Source organism: Melozone crissalis, unplaced genomic scaffold (assembly GCF_028551555.1).
Source record: "Melozone crissalis strain CALT ecotype California unplaced genomic scaffold, PUWL_Pcris_2 ptg000061l_1, whole genome shotgun sequence".
NCBI lineage: Eukaryota > Metazoa > Chordata > Aves > Passeriformes > Passerellidae > Melozone > Melozone crissalis.
The window spans coordinates 13533612-13559760 of record NW_026535839.1 but is presented as its reverse complement, the minus strand read 5'-3'; the positions used below and the strand labels follow the sequence as shown (position 1 = coordinate 13559760).

At 40.1% G+C, this 26149-nt stretch overlaps 1 protein-coding gene across 15 annotated transcripts in view; it reads right to left on the bottom strand.

Moving 5' to 3' along the window:
- The window catches only part of TENM2 (teneurin transmembrane protein 2), a 612801-nt gene that overhangs the window by 321291 nt on the left and 265361 nt on the right, over window positions 1-26149 (bottom strand). For 2 of the 15 annotated variants that reach the window (XM_054288131.1, XM_054288132.1), the window contains exon 1: window positions 13349-13863. The exons of the other annotated variants lie outside the window; for them this stretch is intronic. In XM_054288131.1, coding sequence (XP_054144106.1) covers window positions 13349-13394 — 46 coding nt within the window. In that variant the 5' untranslated portion in view covers window positions 13395-13863. Of the gene's footprint in view, window positions 1-13348; window positions 13864-26149 lie in introns of those variants that run through there. 15 annotated transcript variants of the gene reach the window in all.

Sequence of the window (26149 nt, the reverse complement as noted above, 5' to 3'; positions counted from 1 at the left end):
AGGGATATCCTGTATAAAATCAGTTTGAGTCTGACATGGACAAACATGAACAGAGATTGTTGTCCTTTGCCAAACTCTCTGAAAGGTCCAATCCCACTGGTCAGTTAAACTTGAGCTCAGAACAACTACAGTTTGCACATTTCTGTGAAAAGATTGTTGGCTGGTCACCAACGCAAAAAAATCTCAAGAACTAATCACCATTTCTTATTTATTAATACAATTGTAGGTGAGCAGATAATTTTTCTGTCCTCGAAACATCAATTTCAAATCGACATCCCTGGGAAAAGATCTCTCAAACTTCTTAGGTTGGACTTTTCAGCTGATCAATGTGAAACTGCAGTTCCTGCTGTTTGAAACAGCAGGGGTGGGAGGCAGGAGCAGGATGACACCTTTCAATCCTGGGCCTCCTGTTACCTCAGCAGACCTTTTCAGAAAAATAATAGACATTTCTGCTGGCTTACAGCAGAACAAAGATAATCCTGACTCAATTAGCTTATTGGCTTTCCCCCCATGTGGCATGCCAGGATAAAAAAATTGAAAGCAAGAATTAATTTGCAGGGGGTTTCTTGGATAATAAGCTCAACCTTTCATGTTACCTGCCTTTGCATAACAAGGCTCTATCCTTCCCAAATTAGTTCTTGGAAGGAATTTATTTCCAATGTGACCAAGAGCAAAGCTGTGATCCAAACAACAACTGACCGTCCTGCTTAGGCTCCATGTCCACTGCAGACAGAATGTCACAGCCAAGGACACCCAGAGGAGCACAGGGCATCTCCTGAAATACACCTGGGGGCAGCAGGTTGCTGTCCCTGCACTGCCCACAGCAGCCAGGCATTCTGGGCCTCATCCTTCATTCAAACCCATGCAACTGAAACCAAGGAAAGACTTTTGATCTGTCACTGAAATGAAGAACTCTTTAGTAACAGAAGTATACAGAAAAATCACATCAGCTGCAGAAAGGTCCTTCCAGCAATCAAATTTTTTCAGGGGGTTTGAAAGGACCAGCCTACTTGTTTGGATTTCCATCTTCCTTCGGAGCCAATTTGAAGTAAATGAAATGTTACTGAGCCCAGACAGAAACAAATTTCAATTCAAAAGAACAATTACTAATTAGATCAATGATCTTCAATAGTCAGGTACACTCTTTCATTACATTACAGAAACTAGATTGCAACCTTTCACTTAAGTTATTAGTCCAGGGTTTAACAACTGACCACTAAACCTGCATCAAATTTATTTCATTCCTGACAAAGCAATTCTTAACCTCTCTGTTTGGCTACTTCCACCTTTGCTGAGTGTTTCCCCAGTTTTAGTTTACAGATTAAAATGAAAATACTGCATATGCTTTATTAGATTCTGCTCTCTTATTTGGGATGAGACATCAATGTTGTTTGCTAATTTAAAAAGCAGCTCTTTGGCACAAATGTTTTGTTTGTTTGTTGTTTCCCCTCTCCACCTCTCTGGCATATGTCAAATGTTTAGACAATATGATTTTGATGGCAGATTAATTTTAGTACTTACAGTACAAGCTCAGCTTTCAGATGCAAAAAGCCAACTAAAATAAACTTAATTGTTTTAAAGTTTGGGTTTCTTTATGTAGTTTTAGTTTAATCACAATGTACTTAAAACTTGTGCTTGAAAAACAACCCCCAAACACCACAAACCCACACCAGCACTTCCCAGTATACAATGCATTTTAAGTCAGCAATTTAAAACATATTAAAAAAATAAAATATATAAATTAATCAAAACGTTTGTTTCAAACCTAAACGGTTTTTTATATATATATAAAAATATATATAAAACAGTGTAGGTTTGAAACAAAAGCTGCAATGAGAGGCCTTCTGTGAAACAGGTCTTCTACTAACTATATTTCTAAGAAACTGTAGCACTACAAAACATAATCCAATATAAAATAAGGGTTTCAAATTAAAACATGGCTGTATAGGAAGCACACCACACGTGTTCTGACACATCCCCAGTGATCACAGAGGCTGCACCACCCTGTTGGACACATAAAACAGCACTGAACCGACCAAATGGAGCAGGGCTGAAGGCAACAGCAGTGAGATCCTTCATGTCTCTACTGGACATCACATCCCTGAAAAAAAATGAGATTTTCAGATGGTCCTGGTTCACACACTGGGATCTGCAGCACCTGCACAAGGCAAACTCTGCTACTCTGCTGGTCATGATGCACATTTCCCTGGTCTACACAAAAGTGTGAGCAGAAGCACTGCAACACTGCCCTTGGTTACAATTTTGTGATTACAAGGATTATTTTTAGAACACCTTTATTGTAAAACCTTGTTTATTGAGCCCCACCATTTTTATACATAAGAGTCTGCAAATTAATTGGGATTTATACCAGTACAGCTACTTCATGATTTTTTGTTTTACTATGTTCTGAAATGAAAACAAAACCTCAATAAAAAAATGCAATATATATTCTCTCATTTTATTGTTATTACCTAGGTCCTACTGATTAGAAAAAAGATCCATTCTGAGATTTTGTAGAACAAAGCTGTTTTCTAAAGTAAGCACATTTCTTCTAGTAGAATATTGCTTTAGTTTGCTCATAAGCAAGAAGAAAACCCTTAAAATATTTAGATACTACAGCTTTCTGTAAGCAGACTATAATTAGATTATTAACTCAAGGAAGCAGATCATACCTTCCCACAGACTTGTTCAGCACTCAGCAGAACTAGACTGACCTACATGGACTCTACCCAATGCAGGGTCAAGAAGAGGCTGCTTTCAAGAGGGAAAATAGCTTTCTGACAAATCAGTTGACTTGGTTCCAGCTATAACACTGACCTACTTGTACAGCATACTGCCAGGCATTTAAATTTCACTGCCTGTAAAATAGAACCTATCTATTCCCCAGGAAAGAAACTGGGTTACTGGTCCCTGGTTTTATAGTTTAAGAGAACAGATTATCCATGTGCAACTCCTACAGCAGATGAATCCAGGCTCTCTCTTTCCAGCCCTCATGGGAAGGGGGAGCAATTGTGATGCTCCATTTTGGGAAGGAATGAATGCAGAAAGACCAGGAGGTAATCAATCAATTCTCTCCAAGACCCAGCATTACCAGTGTCAGAAAACAGATCTGGCCACAAGGGGAGGAAGTGTGTGTGTGCAAAAGCTGCAAAGGCCCACAAAATTAATGAGGGAAGACTGCAAAGACAAGCTGATCAGTTTTTATAGAGCACTTGATCTCAAAGATCTTGCCTCTATAAAGATGTGTCTCTTTTGTTTTCTTGGGCTCTGTTGCCAAACATGCAAAAGGCACAAATAAATACAAGTAGGACATAAAAGGCTGCTCACATGACCTTCAGTCACTAAGCAGTAGTCACCCATCTCCTATCAGATCCGGCTCTAGCCCCCCCTCACTTTTTGCACACAAGATCCTGGTTATTCATAATAATGCTGTTGTATTTATAGGTAACACAACAGTTTAACCAAATACAAACACTGAAGAAAACAAAGGAAAACTAGTTATGAAGACTCCAATCCATACAAATACCCTCTAACTTCTTAAATAAATAATGGTAAAGTAACTGCCCTGACTAACAATCCATTTTATCTCTAATTAAAAAGAAAATTATTAGCTGGAAGCATCTCATGAATCAAACTAACCCCAACTCAACAGAGTATGCACATCAGTGTATCAGACATTGTTTATCAGAAAAGTTACCCTGACAGGTCCCTCTCAGCTGATTCTGCAGTATCTGTTTGAAATCATCCCCTTTTTGATCCTGTTCTGAAATAAGAAGCAAGTTGCCTCTAGCATTTGGAATTTAGCTGTCAAATCAATCTCCACAGAACACTTGGGGGCAAAAAAAAATCATATCAGGTGCTGAAAAAATTTACATATTTGCCTCATGCACAACTGAAGGCAGATAAACCCCCTGCACATGACTTGTACTCCCTCTTAATAACTACTAATGCTTCACATTCCTTTGTAGTGAAAACTTGAAAGAGATTATTCCTCTAGTAAAACTATCATTGGAGGCAGGTCATACAGATCAAAATAAGCAATCAGTATTTTATATGCAAAAGTTTCACTCTTGCTCTACCGCTTGTTTTCTCCTCCTTTGCTTTACATTTTGGTTTACACTTTTCACACTGAATTTAAGGGGAAAGGAATAGGATGCTTCCATTTGTTTGTAAACCAATCAGAATATTACAGCATTGATGCAATTAAATAATTAAAAAAATAATGATCTTGTCTGAAGAGGTTTTTCAATGTACTTCTTGGCACAATGATTGCACTTGAAAACTCTCCTATACCACAGCCTGCTTGGCACTTATTTATCAACTCAGTTCTATTGTGTTTACAAAGTGGTGCTAATGAAGGAAACCTCGAGGGGTTCTGGCGGGTTTTTTGGGCGTGGGGGACTTGTTCTGGCTGCAGACACTCCCTGCAGGAAGGAAAAAACTCCCACGGAATGATAAAGGACTCACTGTTACACTATTACAGGAGATGAATTGCATTAACCCCTGCCCTTCCCCATTGTACTTGCTGCCCACTGAAAACAACAACAGAATTACTAAAATCCCACACTCTCTAATGGGATGGTAATAGGATTCAGAGGCCATTAGGGTAAAGGCAATCCATATTTTACAGTTTAATAAGCTCTTGCTGAAGATGCTGGATCCCTCTTCAAAGCCAACAATTACTGATTTAGTATTAACAAATCCTCAACTGTCAAGACTGCAGAAATGCATTCAAGATGAAGTCAACAGCTTATGGTGACAGACTTTAAAAATGTGTGCAGAAAAATGAAATCACTTAAATTGAAATAATTTGTAATTTTACAGTGATACTGGTTATTACTGTCATTTCATATTTCTCTAAATCCAGATCTCATGGTTATTGAAGTTTGCACATAATTCAGAGTTCTGTGGTGTTTGTTGTAGAAGCCAAGAACTTTTGTCCTGTTTTCTAAGCATACACCTCTTCTCACAAAGAAATGAAACACTCAAAGAAATATGGGACCAACTGAGTAATGAAATCAAGCTCTCCACAGTCACAGCTAATTACATAGACCATTCTTTAATATTATGATTACCTATGACTGGATTGCCTACTAGGCTGTAAACTCAAAAGAACCCAGCATTTCCTACTAGTATGCCTTGAAACATAGGCTGAGCAATACAAACTAACTCTGCCTGCTGTTTATTATTGTTTAAAACCATTGGTTTATGTATTTTTGAAAGGTAAATGTCCTTTTAAAAAAACACAAAATCTTATGTCTGTTTTTGCTGTATCCAGTAATTTCCCATTCCCTTATGTAACTGACTGGGGGTATAAGGAACAATCCACTCCTTTCACTTCCTGAAACCAAAGGTACACCTCCACCATCAGTGCTGCTGGATCTAATCCCCACCTTCTCACTATTCTTTTGCTTGCACTTCTTAAAGGGGAGAAAAAAATCCAAATGACAACAAATGCCTTTTAGAAGGGATGATTCTGAAACTCAGTTTTGTTCCCACAAACTTTAACACAGTTCTCAGATAGGTAAGAGACATTGTATCTAAAAACATGGACCATTATTGTTATAATTATTTTGTGCCTAATCATACAAACAACAGGAAAGCAAAATAAAATATATCATCATAAAGCAACTAAACCCAAAGACCTGCCATCATTTCAAATTGAGGAAGCCAGTTCTTCACCATGTACAGAGGTGATGTTTTCATATAATCAGATATTGCAACTTCACACACCAGAACCAGGCTGATCTTCAAAGTTTTATGTGCTGTTCATGTGGAGAACTATTAGACTGCATTAACATCAATGCATATTCACTATTTATCACAATGTATTAATGATGAACCCAAGTACATATTTTATGACCATCACAATGTTATGTTAAAAGCATAAATTTAATACAAACTGAGCGGGTGGCTTTCCTGTTTCTGCAAAAGCAGATACATTGATGTCTGAGATCCACTTCCACAACTCCATTTTGTCACATCTAATTCTTATAGAAAGTTCTCAATGCACTCAAAGAACAGCAAGAAAAGGAAACCAGAGCGATTTCTGCAACAATTGACTCTGTTTAGCTCACCATTAAAACAAGTTGTGTAAACCACTTTGAAAGATGTCTTCCAGAATATCTAGGGAGATCACAGAGATTTTTGAAGCATAGCTTCCAGGCAAACTAACAAAAATAACCAGAAGGCAAGTAAAAAGGGAATTGACGATCTAACTAATTCCATGACAGGGATTGTCCTATCAATATTTCACAAGGCAAAGCAGAACTACAACATGAACAGAAGAAAGATGTCAAATACCACCCAAAAAGCCTCTTAATGGAGAGAAATGGAGAGCATATGAACCATTAATTTCTAAGGACCTTGATCTATATATATATATATAGCAATTTAACATCTAACTCCACTTAAATCTAACCCCATTGTTTGTAATACAAAAATACAGATGTGTCATCGTGACTCAGCCTGACTCTGGAGGCAGGATTTCTTTCTAGTCTGGATAATGTACTGCTGGAGCATGTGCAGACAAGGAAATGGAGTTGCAGAAGGGTCTGGAGAGTCAAACAAGTGAGGGAGCTGGGGGTGTTTATTCTGGAGAAAAGAAGGCTCAGGGGGGACCTTCTGAACAACTCCTGACAGGAGGGGACAGCCAGGTGAGGGGCAGGCTCTGCTCCCAGGGAACCATCAACAGGAAAAGGAGAAATGGTCTCAAGCTGCACCAGGGGAGGTTCAGGCTGGACATGAAGAAGAATTTGTTCACCAAAAGGGCTGTCAGGCTTTGGAAGGGGCTGCCCAGGGAGGTGGTGCAGTCCCCATCCCTGGAGGTGCTCAGGTAACAGCTGGGTGTGGCACTCAGTGCTCTGGTCTGGCTGTCACGGTGGGGATCAGCCACAGGTTGGACTCAATGATCTTGGGGTCTTTTGCAACCTAAATGATTCTGTGATTGTGTGCAAACAGTTTTTATAAAAGAAAACAGAACCTTCAACCACAAATGATCAGTTAATGCAGAAGATTGCATATTAGAAAGCGGTGAACAAAGATGAAACAATGTTTTAAGGCTGGCCATGGCTAACAGGGTAAACAGGAAGAGAAAATACATTGCCCACATTGGAGCCTTGATTTGCTTTGCATTTGACATGTGCTGTCTCAAAACACCATTTTAAATTTTATTGCAGCCATTCTACAAGATCCTCTCAGAAAGGTAGCAAGGAGATGCACTATAATGAGCTATAATACAATAATCATGCTTTGGATCTCTGTCAAGTTTCTCAGAACGCAAATGAGCATTTATCAGGAATTTGCCCAAAACAAATAATTTACACTCATTTCCGCAACACGACAGACATGATTCTCCTCCATTCAGCTCTTTGTTAACTCTGATTAATTACTTCACTTCCAAATTTCATTACAAACACATTCATCTTTTTCTAGGTTGCAACAACTGATATGCTGCATCTCAAAGTCTCATATTAGAAAACTGAACATCTGTCCATTCCTTACATTCTACTGACCTCTAGAGACTGCATGTATATATGTATAGCACATATACATTATTTATGTCCATGCACTCACACCACAGCAATAGTACAATAGGTTGACTTTAAAAGAAATCTGCATTCAGTCTCTGATGTTACAGTTTTGACTTTAATCCCACACTGTTCTCAGAAATGGTGTCTCTCCTGCAAAAATCTCTTGCTGTTTTTTCTCTCCTCTTCTCTTTGTGTCCTTCCAACACAAACACACCACACCTTATCAGTTATGCACAGAAACAGGCTACAACTATGAATATCGATATAAATACTGAGATAAACCAGGTTTCATTTAGCATTAATATCTGCTGGGGAGGGAGTGCTACAGGTCAGACACACTGAATTACTGAAAAACAGACATTATTGTGTGTGGGGAGAGGAGACCAGTCTCTCCCAGCTCAGTAGAAGCCTTGTTCCCCCTCCAAAGGATAACATCTTGCAGCAGATTCCTTGTCTCCATTGTGCTGCCAGGGAAAAAAAAAAAAATCCTCCACAAAAGCCTGTGTTGGGTTTGACATTTAGACCAAACAGAAAGGACTGAAGGAGTTGAATTTGTCAACTAAAATCTATTTAAAATAGACATTAATCCAGTAACAAAGAGAAATGAGGGGAACAGAAGAGACTATGTTCCTCCCTAACAATGTTAGAATAACTGACACCGTTAAGAGCCATTACTTGGTGGGACTGTGTGGTCAAATACAACAAGAGGCATTAGCACAAATATATACAAAATTAACAGGTGACAATTCAAAGGCACATTCTCCAGCTGAAAATACTCAGTATTCAGTTCCATAACAAAATTCCTGGCAAATGTATATTGGGTTTTCTAACACTTCCAATGTTTTATAGAGAAGGCCCACATATAAGACACTTTCGTATGATTTTATTCCTGAAATCTCACAGACAATGGTAAGTTTAGGAGAACAATCTGAAAACAACAGCCTGCTCCAAAAAAGCTTTCTCAAAAAAGCTTTTTCACTTTTTAGAAATAATTTATTTTTGAGGGCAGGGGGATAAAGCCCTCTAATGCAGTGTTTTACCATGTTATAATCATATTCCATGCGATAACAGAATCCAAATTTTATTTGATTTGCAATCAGCTATGAGCTACAGGTTGAATTTTATTAAATCAATATAAGCTCTAGATAGCAACTGATCTCCGTATCTTCAAAAATTGCATGCATAGAGTAAGAACTCTACTAGCTAAATATATTCTACACAATACAGCTCAGAGAACTTACATCCCATACTTTGAGTTACTGCATCATTAATGAGGAAAAATATATACAACCATGTCCTCCTGTAGAAGATATTTGAGATGACTTCATTGCCAAATCCTATTTCTAGTTTTTAAAAGTAATTTTTCACTTTTTTATTTACTTATTTAAATGGTACTATCACAGTCTCTGATATGGATGCAAGCCTCACAAATAAGTCATTAAATTACTATTATCTGCAGTACATTTTCCTAGGTACACATCCCAGCTTCATGTGTCAATAACTTACTGCAGATTCCTAGATATATATAACTCCTCGGTTCCAATAATGTGAGACTAGGTAAATATTTTTAAATTTCACATGGGCTTAAATTAAAATACACAGATTCAGATTTTTGATGTTGTGTATACATAAAAAGCATCCAGAGAAAAACCTAGAAATGCACTATTGCTGCTACTGATAATTATGGCACTAAACTCAATTGTGGCCAGAATTATTGACCCTGTGTAGCTATTCTGAGCTTTCAGGAGTGACATCCTAAATAAAATTCCAGTATACAAGTATGCTCGCTTTTCTCCTCATGACTTTGAGAACTGAGAAATACAAAGATAAAAGTTTATTCCTTAGGGCTATATTGTGTCACAAGCCTTTAAACTGAATTTGCCAATGTTTTCAACAGGGAATTCTCTTTAGAAACTGGTGACATATTACAATCTTTTAAACTAAATTATGTACCATTTCATTGAATTGACAAGTCTGGGAGCGAGGAAGGTGCGAGAACATAATTCTGGTGATGTTCTCACTGGAAAAAGTCAGGCTTATTTTTCTGAATGACACAGAATATTAAAAATGTCAAAGTGCTCATGAACTTCGGGCCATGGCCAACTGAGACACAACATTTAATGGCCATGGCTAATGGTCTCTAAAACAGTGGGAACTACTAAGTCTGAAAACAAAAACTACTCCCCATTCAACAAATACATTGAGTGTTACATTTCCTAAACTATACTCATGAAATGCAGAAAGATTTCACTTCCTCTGCATACCAAGTACACAGTTTTCTGAAGGTTAAGGAATTACCTTAGCATGTACACTGTTGTGTGCAGGCACAAATTGAGCAATACATTAAAGAAGCAGAACATTAAGGAAATCCCTATTAGCAATAGCAAACCTATATTGGAAATAAAATCCCAAACCAAATCAACAACAATAACAAAACTCCAATCAACCTAAAGCTTCTCAGATTAAAGACATTTTGGCACATGCATCTGCAAACCCCATAAAAATACTAAATCTAAACCACAATAAGTAAACAGCATACAATGCTAATTACATAAGAGGGGACTGTAGAGATCTGCCACACATTTTTATATGTACATTTTTCCCCAATTATAAGCTAAAGTTGAAATTTTCTTACACATTAAGTAACAAACAAAATAAAAGCATGCTCCTATGTATCATAAAATTCAGCCAAACATAGTAATTTTAATTCTAAAAACTGAGCTCTCTTCTCTAAAAGGTCTTCAAACAATTCTTGTTTGTCTTTTTTAATTTAAGGTACAAATAAGTACAAACCAGTTGCACACGGAGAGATTGTATTTTTAGCATGACTAGCCTAAGTTTTGCATATTTATCCTGCTTTACATGAAAAGCTAGGATTAAAGAAACACAACACACATTAGTGTTTTGTATTTGAAATCAGTTACGGTTGATGATCATCTCCAAAAATAAATATTCCCACAGATAGAGGTCAGTGGTTGCCTGAAATTGCATCAGTTAGTGCCTGTGTACTAAAATCCTCCACTCCTTTGGGACTGCTTTATCATTTTATCAGATTAATTAAACCAGTAGTTTTAGCATAGAACATCACAGTTTACTATTCACACATTTGCCATTAGGTGCTTCCAATTTATTGATCTGAGACTCATCATAGGGCTTCTCTCAGAATTTAATCACATAAGAAGATGGTAACTCACAATTGTTAATAGATAAAAAAGCACACATAAACTAACATACAAATTAAGAGGGTTTTTTTTGTCTTTTATGTGTTGATTTGGTAAGCTCTTGCTGTTCTCAAAGGAAAGCAACTCCACTGTACTAGAACTCTAATTTTGAGGTGGCATGCATTTATTTATCTTATCTTAGTTTATAATTAAACACCTGTATTTTATGGCTTTATTTAAAAAAAAACAAAAAGCACAACAAAAATGCCCCTAACTTTCAAGGATGTTCTTTCAGCCCTTCCTTTAAGAAAACACAGACCAAACATTGTCAATAATAGTGATGAAATTTGAAGAGGCAAGGAAAAACTAAAAACCTTTAAAAAGACACATGGTTGTATTTGCATGTGCCTCATTTCAGCACGTGTCTCTTCAGGTTTTCAGATGGAACAGCATCTACAATAATGATGTAAAAATTATTGATCTCATAGTATGGAACTACCAACAGCCTTCAGATTTTTCTTTGGTTTTTGTAATCTCACTGCATTTCTTTCTCTAGATGAAGTAATCTTAACTTTGCTCTCCAGCAACATCTACTGGAACATCAGTAAAATGCTGCTATTTCTATTAATCACTCATTTAACATCTAGTAGGGCAGAGTTAGCAAATGCCAAAAGCAGAGATAAATGCTCTGCAATTCAGATCCTGCATTCTGGGCTCAAGCACATCAAGGTGGCTCAGCTTCAACCTTCCACTTTCCTGCCATTTCATAGGGACCTAAGTCTTCATGACTAATTCCTACCAGAATTCATCTACTATTTATACTCAGATATACTTTAAGGCATAAAATACCATTTAAAGTACCACATTACATCCAGAACTTCTATTTTTGTCAGAGGAGTTACTCCTAATTTCAGTTTGACCCAACATGTGCCTAAACAGAACTGAAGCATAAAAAGAACTTGGAAGAACATATAGAAACATTTTGAAAGGTGAAACAGAGCTGGAGTGGCGATTCCAATGCCAAAAACGAAACAAGTTCAGCAAAACCATAGATAAGAAGCAAAAATATGCACAGCAAAACAGCGAAACATTCGCAAGTTCTGATCACAAGTCTTTAGGAAAAAAAAATAAAAAATCTGTGCCTTTGTATGAGGATGAAAGTGCATGAATAACTACCACTGGAGGAAGGAGCAGGGCTTGAAGCCCCCTTCTCCAGGGGAAACTGTGCTGCCCTGGGGGCTCCAGGCAGCCCTGCACACACACCCAGCCCTGCTGGGGCACTGCACATTCAGGGGGGCTGCAGGCAGCACCCAGCCTTGGGGGGAACCTGCATCAGGACCAAAGTTCTCAGGTGAACAGATTGATTTCACTCTGCAGGTGCTCATCTGTAGCTCTGCACCACGACATTCCGCCCAGCCATCGATGTTGATGACAGCTCACCAAGTTAGATTCTCCCAGCCCTGCTCAGAGCCAGGCAGCAAGTGCTCCACTTTGCAAATAACTCTGATCACTACAACAGTATTTGCTTCCTTCCCGAGCCCTAATAATGCTCTAACTCTCCTTGACTGCTTGCTCACTCTTCAGTGTGACAATGAAATTCAGAATATTGCTGCTGCTCAGGATCCCTTCCTCCTATTTTGAGTCAGTTTGCTGATACAGAGAGCAATTGTAAAATGCAGAGAGAGAAAAAAGGCACTAAAGCCAGTGATGAACAGAAACAGGAGTCCCAATAGTTAAATATTCCAGCTGTGAATAAAAAGCACTTACTAAAATTATTTTTGCCTTTTGAATCCCTATAAAACCTTAATGTATTTTTACAGGGAATAAAAGGGCACGTTTCCCAAAACCACAAACCCTTTAGGCTATAGAATTTTATATTATCACAAGACTTAAGTTCATAGGCTTTGCCTGATTAATTAGCTCCTCTCAATAACTGTTAAACAGAAAGCCCTTTATTGTAATCCAAGTGCACTTGTGGACAGCACTTCCAGAGTTAACTCCATTTGACAACTGACATAAATCCATTATTCTAATTTGGTGATTGCTTTACTAAACACAGATGCATTTTATGAGTTTTAGTCACGTATTTCATTCAGGATGCTACTTAATCTCAATTTACAAAACATAAACACGAAATAGGTTTTACAGTATGTCTGAAAGGGTATAGCTATTCATCCGACAGAATGCCAGGCAAACAAACCATATTCACCTAGACCCAAACTCAATGCTAGATTTTACCTTACAATAAATAGTAAATAAGTAAATAATTTTTTAAATTGAGCTGTTGCAATCAAATTGCAGAATGCAAGCTCCTTGAGGGTTCTAAGACTCTAAAGCTTTTCTTACACTGAGATTTCAGCACTGAATTTAACCTTAAGCGAAGTCCAGCTTTCACAAAAGCTGGCTCTCTGATTTATTTTGATACACAGAGAAAAGGGGGGAGAATAAAAAACAAGCAGTCATTGTGAATACAGTGCCCTCAGCACCCCATCTCTAATTCAATTTCCAGCACAGACTTTACATGTTAAACAAAAGGAATCTGATACCACACCGATGCTGCCTCTTGCTGCAGTTGCCTGCCTCAGTTACCGAAGGCTGAAACCCGCCGCTCCGAGCGAGCACTCCATAAAACACTGGGATTCACACACTTCTTACCTGCCTCAGTTGAAGGCTTCCTTCCCTTGTTAGCAGTATGAAGCATCCTCCAGCCTTCCCAATCCTTAGCACCGGCCTCGAATCGCGCAGCCAAGTCCCCTTTTCGCAAGAAAACGCTTATTGGAAGTGATTAGTTTTTGTTGTCCCTTTTAAGTCCCTCCTGCGGGAAAAAGCCGGGGAGCGATGTGACGCCACCTTTTAATCTTTGGCGAGAGCGAAAAGGCAGAAAAGGAGCGCTCGATCAAACTGAGCTTCACACATGACTAAAACTCGGCGGAGAGGCTGCGAGCTCTGGCTGAAGCACCACTAGGCGTGAGTGTAAGAACAGAGAAGAGGGGAGAGTCAATGAAATGTGACAACGTATGTGCATCAAAGACGGGCAAGAGCGAGAGAACAATGAGAGAGGGATCGCGACAGCAGCGAGCGAAGGAGGGAGAATGAGAACGGCAGGCAGAATGAGCCGGAAGAAAAGAGGAGAGTTTCGAAGCAAAGAATTCGCAGAATAAAGCCAAAGTGTCTGGCAGCTTCTGTTTTTATCTCAGTGAGCATGACATACTGCCTCTCTCATTTAGCAACACGTTCTTGTCTCTTCCAGGTTTGAAAACTGAGATAATCACAGTGTGTGCCTGTTTGCGCCTGACTGGCACACTCGTGTGCAGCCTACCTGAGATGCCCCCCACCCAGCTCCTGGAGATGCATTTAAATGCAATTAACTTCATATATTCATTAGCAGAGACGCCTCCCCCTGCCCTCCCAAAAAAACAGGAGCTGCTAATTTCTCCATTAATTTACAATATAGTTTAACTGGCAGATGGAATTCTACTTATAACTACTAACAAACTGCCACTGATAAACAAATGAACTGAACAAATGTTTAATGTTGATAACTGAGTTATCATGGCAACAAAACATATTAACGTTGATAAATCTGTTTTTAAAAAAGGTATTACAGGCACTTAATTTTATTAATCCTGGAATTTCTAGGTGAAGTTGCTCTAAAGTGGTAGGAGAAGAAGAAACTGGACCCAGGACTAACATCTTTAAAAGAGTGCATCAGACACATTCATATTTCCAATGTTTTTTAAAAAATCAGTAACAAGCTAAAGCCCAAATTTCAAATTTAATTTTGAATTCCCATTAGAGGAAATCCACACATTTAGTCCTCATACAAGTAGGGTTCATTTTCTTGCAAGATGGGGTGGAATGTGTGTGGATTGTTTGGGTCTTTGGTTGGTTGGAGGTTTTTTCCCTAACCACAACACGTAACATCAGGGCAGCCTCTGTGATTTGCTTTGTTCATACCATCTACCTTTACATGGTCAAGGCAAATGGGCTTTATGCCAACTGGCAATTGGTCAGCTGGCCCAAAGCACACAAAGTCCTTGTCTGCAGAACTGACACAAGCCCACAACCACACTAGGATTTACATGAAGCCAACATTAAATAGGAAGAAACCTTAAAACAGACATACTTTCTTTGCTGCAGCACCCTATTTGGGCTGTTGGATCCCACCACGTCAACTGCATTAGGGAAAAGAAAATAATGTAAAAAATCTGGATCTAGCTGTGGACTGTGCAGAAGAGTGCTCATGCAAGCCACACAGTGCCACATTCTGGCATCTGGGTCTGAAGGTACTCAGGTAGCCTAAAGGAATATTGCAACAGCTTTAAATAACTTGGTATTCTCTTTTGTAACGGTTTTCCAGTTCCAGAGAGGAGGTTATAAAGAGGAATTCACAAATTATTATCAGGGAATCAGGAGTCAGTTTCAACCCCAGGTAATTTCATATCATTATTATACCATAAAACTTATAAGAATTGATGTTTTTCTATAAATGTTTGCCTCCAGATTCTCACCAAAAACCATCACAGTAAGCTCTGGACAGATGGAATCCAGTTTTCATATCTGTATAGCAACACTTGCGAAACAACTCTTTAAACTTGCAAACCCCAACCTATTGATAAATTTGTGATTGCTTCAGCATTTCACCTCTTATTTTTTGATCCCTGGGGACTGGGAATCCATGGACTTAAACACAGATCTACTAAAATCAGATTCTCACTAACCTTCTTAAGCAGCTTTCATCATGTGAACTTAAAGTTACCATAAGGACAAAAATATTCACGAGAACAATGGGCTTTTAAATCTCTCTGTATGTGTATCAATGCATCACTTGCTGACCCAACACAGGAGCAGTGTGTGTGATGGATCAAGAATTCCTTCATGCTCTGCTGCTGTAAGGAGTCCAATGGATTCCTTACACTGTTTTAAAGGTCTCCTGTTTGATGGAAATTAACACCACCTGAAATTTCAGGGGGAGAAAAAGATGAGGGAGAAATAGAGATGCATGAGTTTAGTTATTGCATTTTTTTTCCCAGAGTATTATTAGTCAATACTCTAAAGGAACTGCCTCACTACCTTTCGAAAAGAAAACAAGCAAAACTAAGTCCCAAGTGCTGTAAGAAGCTCCTCTGCTTAAAATGAGTAACAGGAACAATTAGGGGAGAGATCTTTCCTGTTTCCCATTCATTTTGTGTTTTCTCACCCTTACTTGTAAATTGCTTTTCTCATGCAAGTCTTGATAAGAAGTTTCCACATCTCTTACAATGTACTAGATTATATCCATGACAACAACTTTCAGGAAATGCAAACACATACATACGTACTTCTGCAAGTATTTATTCACTCTCACAGGCCTATCTACAAATTCACAATGGAATCAAATGACTGCATTTGCATCCAAGGTCAACAAAAAACTTGAAAACATGCATGCAGCTTGTTTGTTTTCAAGAAAGGCATAAGGCTGCATGGCTAAAACCAAGCATGAGCTTATACATTGAAGAAAATAAATTGTTTTCTATAAGAACTGACCTTGTGTTCCAACTAAAAGTGTTTGGACACTGAAGTGCTTGACTCCTTACAGCTACAGTGAGCAAGGCAAGTCATTCTCCTATGGAAGTTACTCTATAAATCAGTCACATTTCCATAAGACAGGCAAGGCTTTGATGAACATGAGTGAGAAAACTCTATTTTACTGCTGTTAAATGTGCTTCCATTTAAGCTTCCTCAAGCAGTACTGCAGGAGCAGACCAGCACCACACCACTACAAAATAACTACACACAGAAATGTACTAGCAATGCCATTTTGTGCAGAGATATAAATAGCTGATTTCCAGACCTTTTCTTACACTTTCACCATTACAGAGAAAATAACTAAACCAGAGCTTTCCCCTCAATCTTACCTGAGGAAGCCAGGTTTGAGTTTAATCACAGAAAACCTCTTGGTACCATACTTGTCTGCTCTGCCAGCAATCTGGATAGCTCTGCTGTGTGTTTTAGTCCACATGCAAACACACCCTCAGTGACCCCAAACTTCTGGAGGAACAGAACAATTTTAGAACATCCACCACACTGCTGTGTTTCAATGGTGCTGAATCCAGCCCCAGCCCCTAAAAGCCTCAGGAAAAGACATGGCCTCACATAGCACAGGATGGGGAAAGAACCTGGCAAATGGCTGGGAAATCTCCCACACCCATCACAGGAACTCCTAGCCAGAAATACTCATTACAAGTCCTTTAGAGCTGAAGAAAAAGCTCTGGTTATGCAGAAGGGCCAATGACCACTTTCTCTTAGCAATATCCTTCTCTATTTTACATCTAGCAGAGACTTGCTTTGCCAATTATCTATTTGGGTGACACAAACACATTAGTTTTTCCAGCCTATTGGTTTTGTTTCCTGTTTCAGACCTGAAGACAGACTGTCTCTGAGAGCATCTATTTTTTTTTTTCCCCCCAGTTACATCTGTTGGTTTAATAAAATGTAGCACCTTCATCTCCCAAAACCCTGTTTCAATAATACCTGTGGATCTCTAACAGCACAAGCACTATAAAATTATAAGGGCACAGTGTGGTCCTTCATCTCTCCCCAGCCTCCATTCCCTAGAATGGATCTGTTCACTGCTCAGAGGGAACACAGGAGAAGCAGAAGGGCTAGAAGGAAGGCAGAGCATACAAGAAAATCCCTTGTGTCTTAAATTGCCTAAATTTAACTTCCCAGCACCCAATTTACAATGAGAAATTCAGTTGGTATGGTAAAAGAAGCATCAGGATCAGACATAATTTTAGTGGTGAGAGGCACAAAATAAAGACCTTGCACAAGCCTAAGCTACAACATCCTGGCAGGGTGAAGAAAAACTGTGATGCTATTGCTGCTATGAATAATAAAACCACTTAAACTCTGCTTTTTGAGCATAACCGAATACATGTGATAGCATCATTATAAATTAAAACTGTTTATGACCTCCATTTGGTCCAAACAGTACAACCTTACTCACTATATGCATGGTTGAACAAATTGATCTACAACTGCCTGCGTTACATGATAGAAGGGATAGCCAAGTGTTCTGAAAAGGAAACAAAAAGAAAACCCCAGCAAAAGCAGCTTGTAATGACTCATGCATATTTCCTAATGGCTACTGAAAATAATCTTTGATTCCTATCATTGTCTATTCAGTAAGTGATAATAACTAATACCTAAGTTATTATTTTATTTACATAGTTAATTTCTAGTTTTCTATATTCCATAAAAATAAGTGTTAATATGTTTTGAAACCAATCATTTCATGAATGAATGGAAATCAGTACTTCTATAAATTCTGCTCAAGTACTAAAATAGGAGATAATCAGTATGTTCTTGACTATTTGGGTACAGAATTTTCAAAGGACATGTAATTCCACCCCACCCTTGTATTTATTTGTAAAACCATAGAGGAATATGCATTAAAATGACATTTCAAGAGTCAGACTTCTGTAGCACCAACTTGTTGTCTGCTTCATACATCTCCATTTAGAATTTTTCTCCAATTGTAGTCACATGCTGAGGCCTTTCAAGAACCCTCAGTAGCTCAAACAATTCCTGAAGTATCTCCCACAGAAGATTTACATTGTTTAAACCAGCAGTAAACCAATTACTTTCATCTGTGCCTGAACAGCAGCCAGTTCAGGTGAACCCCCCGTGCCTCAATTAGCATTGGGGATGGAAAGAATAATTTACCTGCAAGGTTCAGGTGTGCCTAATTTCTTCCTGCCACAGGCTGAGAGCTCCTCCATGCTCTGTAGGCACATTCTGCCTACAAAGACAAAGGCTGGCTTCCAGGAGAGCACTGTGAGGCTCCTAAAGCATGTTCTTCACTACTAGGTAATTTAAGTTCTCTACATGACATACAAATCTACGCTGAGACAGCAGAGCACACAGCTTCACCGAGTGCACAATTTATGTCAGAGTACAGGGCAACACACTTAGAAACTGAACAAAGCCCAGTTTTACTGTCCAGTCCCCTGAATTAATATGCAACATTCATACCTTAAGTATACCCTTGAGCACTCTCTGAGCCACAGCTTTGAAGATGTGTTGGTTTCCTGTGCACTAACTTGACCTATATTCAGGCTGACTTCTATTCTGAGATTATTTCTGCTGTGAATTCAATTCCAGCCTCTATAGACACTGCTTTGCTACACCTATGATACAGATGGCAAAAAGCAGAAGGATGTCAACAAATTAGAAGGCCACTGCTGTCATTGCCTTACAACCAGGGTGATCAAAAACCTCTTCTTTTTTTTTTTTTTTGTCAGATGATCTTGACACAAGCACATTTCCTTTCAAATGTGGAAGCCCAGAACCAAGTCTCTAAACCTTTAAAATTGTTTGCTTTTATGTCAGAATACAAAGACCTGCTGCCCTGCTGGAGCCAAGTTTTATCTGTGCCATGAGCCAAGGATGCCAAAAGACTGCAAGAGATGACCAAAAACAGAGGCAAGGAAGAAATTTTATTTTCAGAATGAGTATTTTATAAATTACTAAGTTTTTATTTTCAGATTAAAGTTACAAGATGAAAACACAAAATTGGCTCTCTAATACAGGACACTACAGAGGAAATGAGAAACAGTAACAAAGGTCTTATATTTTTCAAACTTGCACCTGTTTACATGTGTCCTGACCCACAATTTTTGTACCAGAACTCCACTTTTTCCACTATATTTATAGCACAAAGGTCTTACAGGATTAGGTCTACACCCTATTAGTAACACCTGACAATTCATTAACTGCTTCAAGTTTTTCCATGTAATGATCAAGAGGACTTGCATATCATAACAGAACCCCTAAAATTCCACTTATCTCCTAAACCAAAAGCTACTTGCCACAGGAGTCAAAAGCTTCTTTTATTAAACACCTCCATACTGCATCCAGACTATGACTCAAGACAGTGAGTTGCTAAGAAAAACGGGAGGCAGGGTCAGGAAAGCTTGGTTTTTTCCCCATCTGGTTTGGAACAGCACATGGAGGAAAATTCCACCAACAAGGGCTGACATGGCATAAAAAGCACCCTTAATTTGGCATTTCCTCAGCTCTCATCAGACACAGGACACTGTTTTTGGCAAACCTGCGGTATCAACCACAAAAGCTGTTCCTGCCTTTATCCCTGTTATACCTCTAAGAAAGTGCACTGAAGCAAAAAGAAATAAATTTGGTAAATGTGAAGTGCTGATTAGAATGTTGAGAACAGCAAGAGCTTGATGTGATTGACCCTTCAGAACTTTAAGATATAGTATTTTTAGTAAATTGTTAAAAAATAACAGAAGTGTTCAAAAAAGCATATGCATATTAAAAATGCTATAAAAAGTGAGTATGATATTACATTACAGATGATTAAAAAGTAAAAAAAAAAATTTAAATGCACATTTTAGGTCTGGTTTTATGTTAACTGTTTCACAGTTCTGAAATGCAACCAGATCAGATTATAAATAGCAAGATATGACTTTTTAGATATATTCATTCTCTTAAAGTTATCAATAACAAGTAATATACTATATTTAAGAATGATCCCAATTTAATAATAACATTCTTTTTTTTCTCCTAGATTTTTTTTTTCTTAAGAACATACAGATTTTGATTCCATGGAAACTCAATTGAGACTGTGCCACATCTTTCATACAGCTGACTAAGAGCAAGGGTGAACTATCTGGCTGTTATTTGAAATGTTCCTCAACTTTATGAAGACAGACTCATTAAAGCAAAAGCTTTCTCACAAACAGTTTCTGACAAAGTGAAAAAGTAATTAACACAAAAAGAAGAGAGAACTATTTTTACTTTTACTATTTTTCACCCAGCCAGTTTATTACTGGCATTGTCATTTTTGACGCGCTCTCTCCTGTGACAGTCACGGACGCAATTCAAAACTTTGCTGAACAGCCAACGCTCTTTGACAATTACCTCACCCTTGCTTATGAAATATGGGATAAAATGGTGCAACTTCAGGTTCTGAATACCTAAAAAAAACCCCTCTGGAAGCTGCCAGGAATAGATAATAACTACACTATACAACGTGACAGAGTCACCATGCACACTTCCCAGAAAGTGCTCATCTTAGTAAACACCACAATCACAACAATTAAGGGGTATAATTTTGTTTAAAAAACCCAAAACCAAAAAAATAACCACAACAACAATCTCAAACACACAACAAACCCAAACAACAAAGCAGACAGGCAATCTTATAGTGATCAAATTGTCTAATAACCTCCACTTCCTCTTTCCATGAACCTCCTGTTTGCTTTTGCTATTTTTTTTCTCTCCATTTAAACTGTGCTTGCTGAACTCAATGGAGAAACACATGGATCCCTGATGAAATTTTATATAACCTTATTCATTATAGATTTTTCTGCTGATTAAGGTTTCAAAGTAACTATAATAATGTAAAGCAATACCATGTGCTGCTGTTTTGGGGGTTTTTAGCATAAAGGATATGAGTGAAGCCAGACAAAGCATAAATCATAAAGCATAATATCAGCAGTCTGTTGCCCTTATCACTACTATAGCACCTAGTTTTTGTTTCAACTAACAGGTTTGCTGTCAGCCAAATTCACAGACTATTAATTGTCATCAACCAATACATGTTCGTGACAAAGAAACTAAATGTGTGAAGAAGCACATAGTACTGTGAATTTCATTTTCAAAACGCTTCTCAGTGTGTTAAGAATTAGCTAAACCCATTGTAACATCACAAGTAATGTCTGATCCAAGGCCTAAATAGTTCCAATGCATGTTCTGGTATTCACCAGAATAGAAATATTTATGTTTATCAAGAGGTCCTTTAAGAACAGTGAAAGGATGTTATTTAAATACTTCCAACACCTGCTGATGCTAAAGTCCAAAATAAAACAAATGTTTGCCATAAAGATATCAGGAGGAAACTTTTAGTCCTGGATAACCCATCCAACACAAAAGACACGAGCATTTTTCTTACTTACAGCATTGAAATGACACCCATGGAAAAGCAGCAGACAGCCTTGCATTTCTGGGGCCCCATACCACCCTCGTGTAAGTCTGGCTGTGATGGTAACCCTGAGGTATTTGGGCTGCACAGACCAGCTCAGACTGGAGAGCTGGAAAGTGCCCACACCTGTGGCTCATTAGCTGTGCCCCCCTGAGCTGACCCAGGGACTGCAATGACCACTGCAGGGACACCAGGGCAGGGAAATCACGGCCCTTCCCCACTGCCCAGGTGTGTCCCTCAGAGGCTGCAGGCAGCCCCTGCTCAGGCACACAGCCCTGGAACCTGCAGGTAGGGCAGCTACCTGCAGTACCAGCTCTAGGGCTTTGTCTGCAGGTCTCAAAGCAGCTCACAGAATTAGCCAAACACTCAAGCACTCTGCTGTGTCACACTCTGAGAAAGCTCTCCTTGCCGAGATGACTGCTCAGAGGGGCCCCGGTGACACACCTCTGCCAGCAGGGTCAGACGGGAGGCTCAGCCTCCAAACCAGAGCCGCACACTCACTGACCCTGTAACACAGTTACAAGTTTTGCTATGAGGTGAGATATTTACGGAAACAGCAAATAAGGAGGATGCCACTGCTCAAGCTATTCATCTAGAAACACAGTGCATTGTCCCAGAACCACTGAAACCGAGTTTAACACTCAGCGGGACAATTTGCATCCACACCGAGGGATAGGATGCTGGGGGTTTCACTCGGGGACGTTTGTCCCCAAAGCAGCATTTGCTTAAAGCTGGGCTCTTTGCAGCCCGAGCCTCTCCACACCAAGGTGGTGGGACACAGGCACCCAGTGCTCCCTTCTCCCCCTGCCCAGCCCAGTTGCTGCCTGGAGAGAAAAGTGAGAAGACAAATTCCGAGTTTAGTTCTGGGTGTGTTTTGGTTTTTTTTCATATAATGATGGAGTGCCTTGGATTGGAAGGGACCTTAAAGATCATCTGATTTCAATCCCCCTACCGTGAGCAGGCACACACCTTCCAGTCGAGGAGGTTTTTTGTTGGTTGGGCAACAACAAACCACCTTTTGAGCAAACAAACCACCTTTTACGTGAGCCCAAGCTGAACACTTTGTTGCCTTTGCTGGGGAAAGGGAAGAACCGTTATCGTTTCTTCTCTTTTCCCCTGAACTCGGCCCCTGAGGGCTGAGCCTCGGCCGGAACGGAGCCGCTCCCGCTGCCAGCCCAGCCTCGCTCCATCTCCTCCCGGCCCCGGGCAGAGCCTGCGGGTCCCGGCAACGAGCGGCGGCCAAACGGCCTCGGGGAGCGGGCGGTGCCCCCGGACCTGCGGGGGACGGGACCGGGAGATCCGAGGGATGGGGGATGCGCAGGACCGGGGAGGATCCGAGGGAAGGGGGATGCGCACGGACGGGAGAGCCGAGGGACGGGGGGTGCGCACAGACCGGGGGATGCGCGGGCGCTGTCCCCGCATGCACGAACCGCACCCGGCGCGCTCGGGACGGCATTGAGTGAGGGTACCCCTGCCCGGGGGCCCGGCACACGGATTCTCTTTAGAAGCAGCGGAGATGGCTGCTCGGGGCCGGGGAGCGGCGCGGCAGAGCCCCGGAACACCCAGGGCAGCCCCGGAGCGCCGCGGGCAGCACCGGCCGGCCCTGCGGAGCCGCGGAGAGCAGCGGGGCTGATACAAAGCAGGACTGACAGCGGCTGAGCACAGACACTGCTCCAGCCGGGGCAGAGCGGGGATCCTTCGGAAAGCACTGCGGCTGCGATGTGCGGTGAATAGCTGAGCAGCCCGGCTGCGCTCACCGAGCACAGAGATGCCAAAGGGCCGGCACTAATGGCAAGGCTGTCTCGCCACAGTCATCAGCATGACAAGGCTGATGCTGTAGGTGCCTGGAGAAACAGATACTTTATTTTCTCAGAGACCCAGGTATAAACTATGGGCTTAGCTCATGCATAAAACCCAAAATGAGCAGAGCTGATGGCTGCTAGTAATGTGAACAATTAAGGACTATAGTTTTCAGTTTAGATTGACAATTTTAAACACAGGATTCCAGTGAATTTTTAGCTACACTAATGCTGAATGAAAAAAAAAAAAAAAGCCCATAAAAAACAAGCCACCTTTTACATGAGCCCAAGCTGAACACTCGAAGTTATAATCAAATAAAACCTTATTAAAATTTACTTGCCCCATAAGCAACTTGGTTACAATTCAGGAAGACCAATAAAAGCCATTAAAAAGCACACAAGAGTAGGAAATTGAACAACAGAGGGAGACAGGGACATGCAGAATAAGTACATATTCCAAAGAACAATATGCAAACATAGAAATACTTTTGCTCTGGCTAGAAAGACCACGGTCAAGATGTGACTGTTTCAGTTTGAAAGAAAATCAGTATCTTGGAATCTTAACTCAGCCAGTTCCTCTGTGGCCTCAAAGAACATCAAACTCATCTCCCCAGCTGCATCTTTCACATTTGGCACACAAATTTCCCAGAACTCAAACATGCCCCACTGTCCCTGGCACACTGGTGGGCCACAAAGGGCAGGAGGGAGTGAACTCTGTACCAATGCAAAGAGACATTCCCACAGCAGCGCCTACACTTTCCTAGCAAACTGATATTCCAGGTAGAAAAAAATATATATAAAAAAAACTTTAAAAAACAACAGAAAAGCCCACAAGCAAACAATTCTTCTTGGAAAAGGCAGAGAGGGGAGCCCTGGGTGACCCTGCCCCTCGCAGTCTGTCTGCACAGGTGACAGATGCTGCCTCCCCCCAGCCCCACGCTCACCAGGGGGAAGGGAGGTTGCAGCTATCTCAGTTATTAAGTGGATAATGACTCCATATGCTGTCCTGCAGCCAAGTAACAAATAAAAATCATAATGTACAGGCTAAATAACTTCCTTGGAATCTAGACGCATTACTGTGCATAATTCCCTTCTTAATGGTTATAAACAGACCAGAGCAATATACAAAAATAACATCTACACAGAAGCATGATTATAATCAGCTATGTATGACATTTCTGTGCCATTTAGGTTAACTTTCAACAGCATTCTAGCAGAGCTTGTCATTTTTCAGGTAATATCTTGCTTCAGTAATTCTATTTCAAAGTAGAAAACAACACCTAAGGTTACAACTACTAATAGGGTTATACAGAAGCCATCCTAAATTCCCCAAAAATATTTTTTTATTTGCAGTAGGGATCCCCCAAAAAAACCACAGGGCTAGTACTGACAACTTATTTCTTCTATGATGTCTAGATAATAGAATGTAAACAATATTTTTTTATTGTTCAGCCAAGTTGCATTGAACTCCTGGGAGTCAGTGTTTTAAAGCATGCAAAATCCATGGCTGAAACAGAGCCTTGGAGATCAAATAACTTCTCAGTTTGAGATTCATTGCTGGGTCTTGGGAAAGACAATTATCTTTGATGTGGTCAATTTTTTCAGTTTATATAATAGTGGTAATGATACCTCACAGGACTCATTTAAGGCTTTAATAACTAAGGCTTGCACAAAATTTCCAAGTTGCTAATTATGATTATTTAGCTAAGTGTTAACCTAATGCATATGTAAGGAAGCAACATTAATGTGTTCCCAGAGATGATTATGATCATAATTATTAATGCCACATGGACAAGTGCAATTGTTCCTCACCCACCCAGGTGTGTGTGACACACCTGGCAGGAAAGGCAGGGCACCTCAGAAGTCACAGCACATGGAAATTATGCTGGAACAGGAGTTGCTGGAAGGAAAATGTGCTCTCAAGCCCAAGTTTAGAGTCAACCTTGACCACTGAGATTTCACTGTGAGTGTCCGGCTGGGCTGTCAGGAAGGGCAGAGCTGGGAGGTCAAGGGGAAAGCAGCAGCAGAGCTGGCCAGGGAAGGGGCAGCAGCAGCCCTGACCCAGAGGAGAAAGAGAGAAAGCAGCAGGAGTTGTTGTGAGAATGGGAGGGCACAGGGGAAACAACGCCATTGCCAGTTTTCTCAGCTAACCCAGAAAACTCTGGGAAGAACTGCACTTGATGCAGTCCTCCTCAAAATAGAGCAAGTTTTATCCCAGCAAATATGAATACATTAGGGAAGAGAATAACTGAGAAGACTTTAAAAGGCTTCAGGAAAAGAAAAATCCTGTAAACAAGATTGAGCAACAAGTCTTTGAAAGAATCCTTTTGTTCCCAGCACAATGCTCCCAAAATCTGCTTCTTCAGAACAGTATTCATTTAAGAAAAAAAGAAGAGAGATAAAGGGAAAGCCTAGAACACATTTTAAGGCAAAAGCACTTAAAAACCATTTTCTTACTCTTCAGATTTTTTTTATACCTCAGCCTGGAGGTACATTGGCCATGCTCCATGACACTGGAGGTTCTCAGGCTCTGCTGCCTGCCTGGCTTTTACTGGGCCAGCCCAAACCCTGAAACCCCCAGCTCCCCTGGCCTGCCAGGTGGGGATGCCACGGTCTCAATTTCACTCTGGAAAACCCCCACAGCACGCATTTCCCAGAGGGGATTTTAGA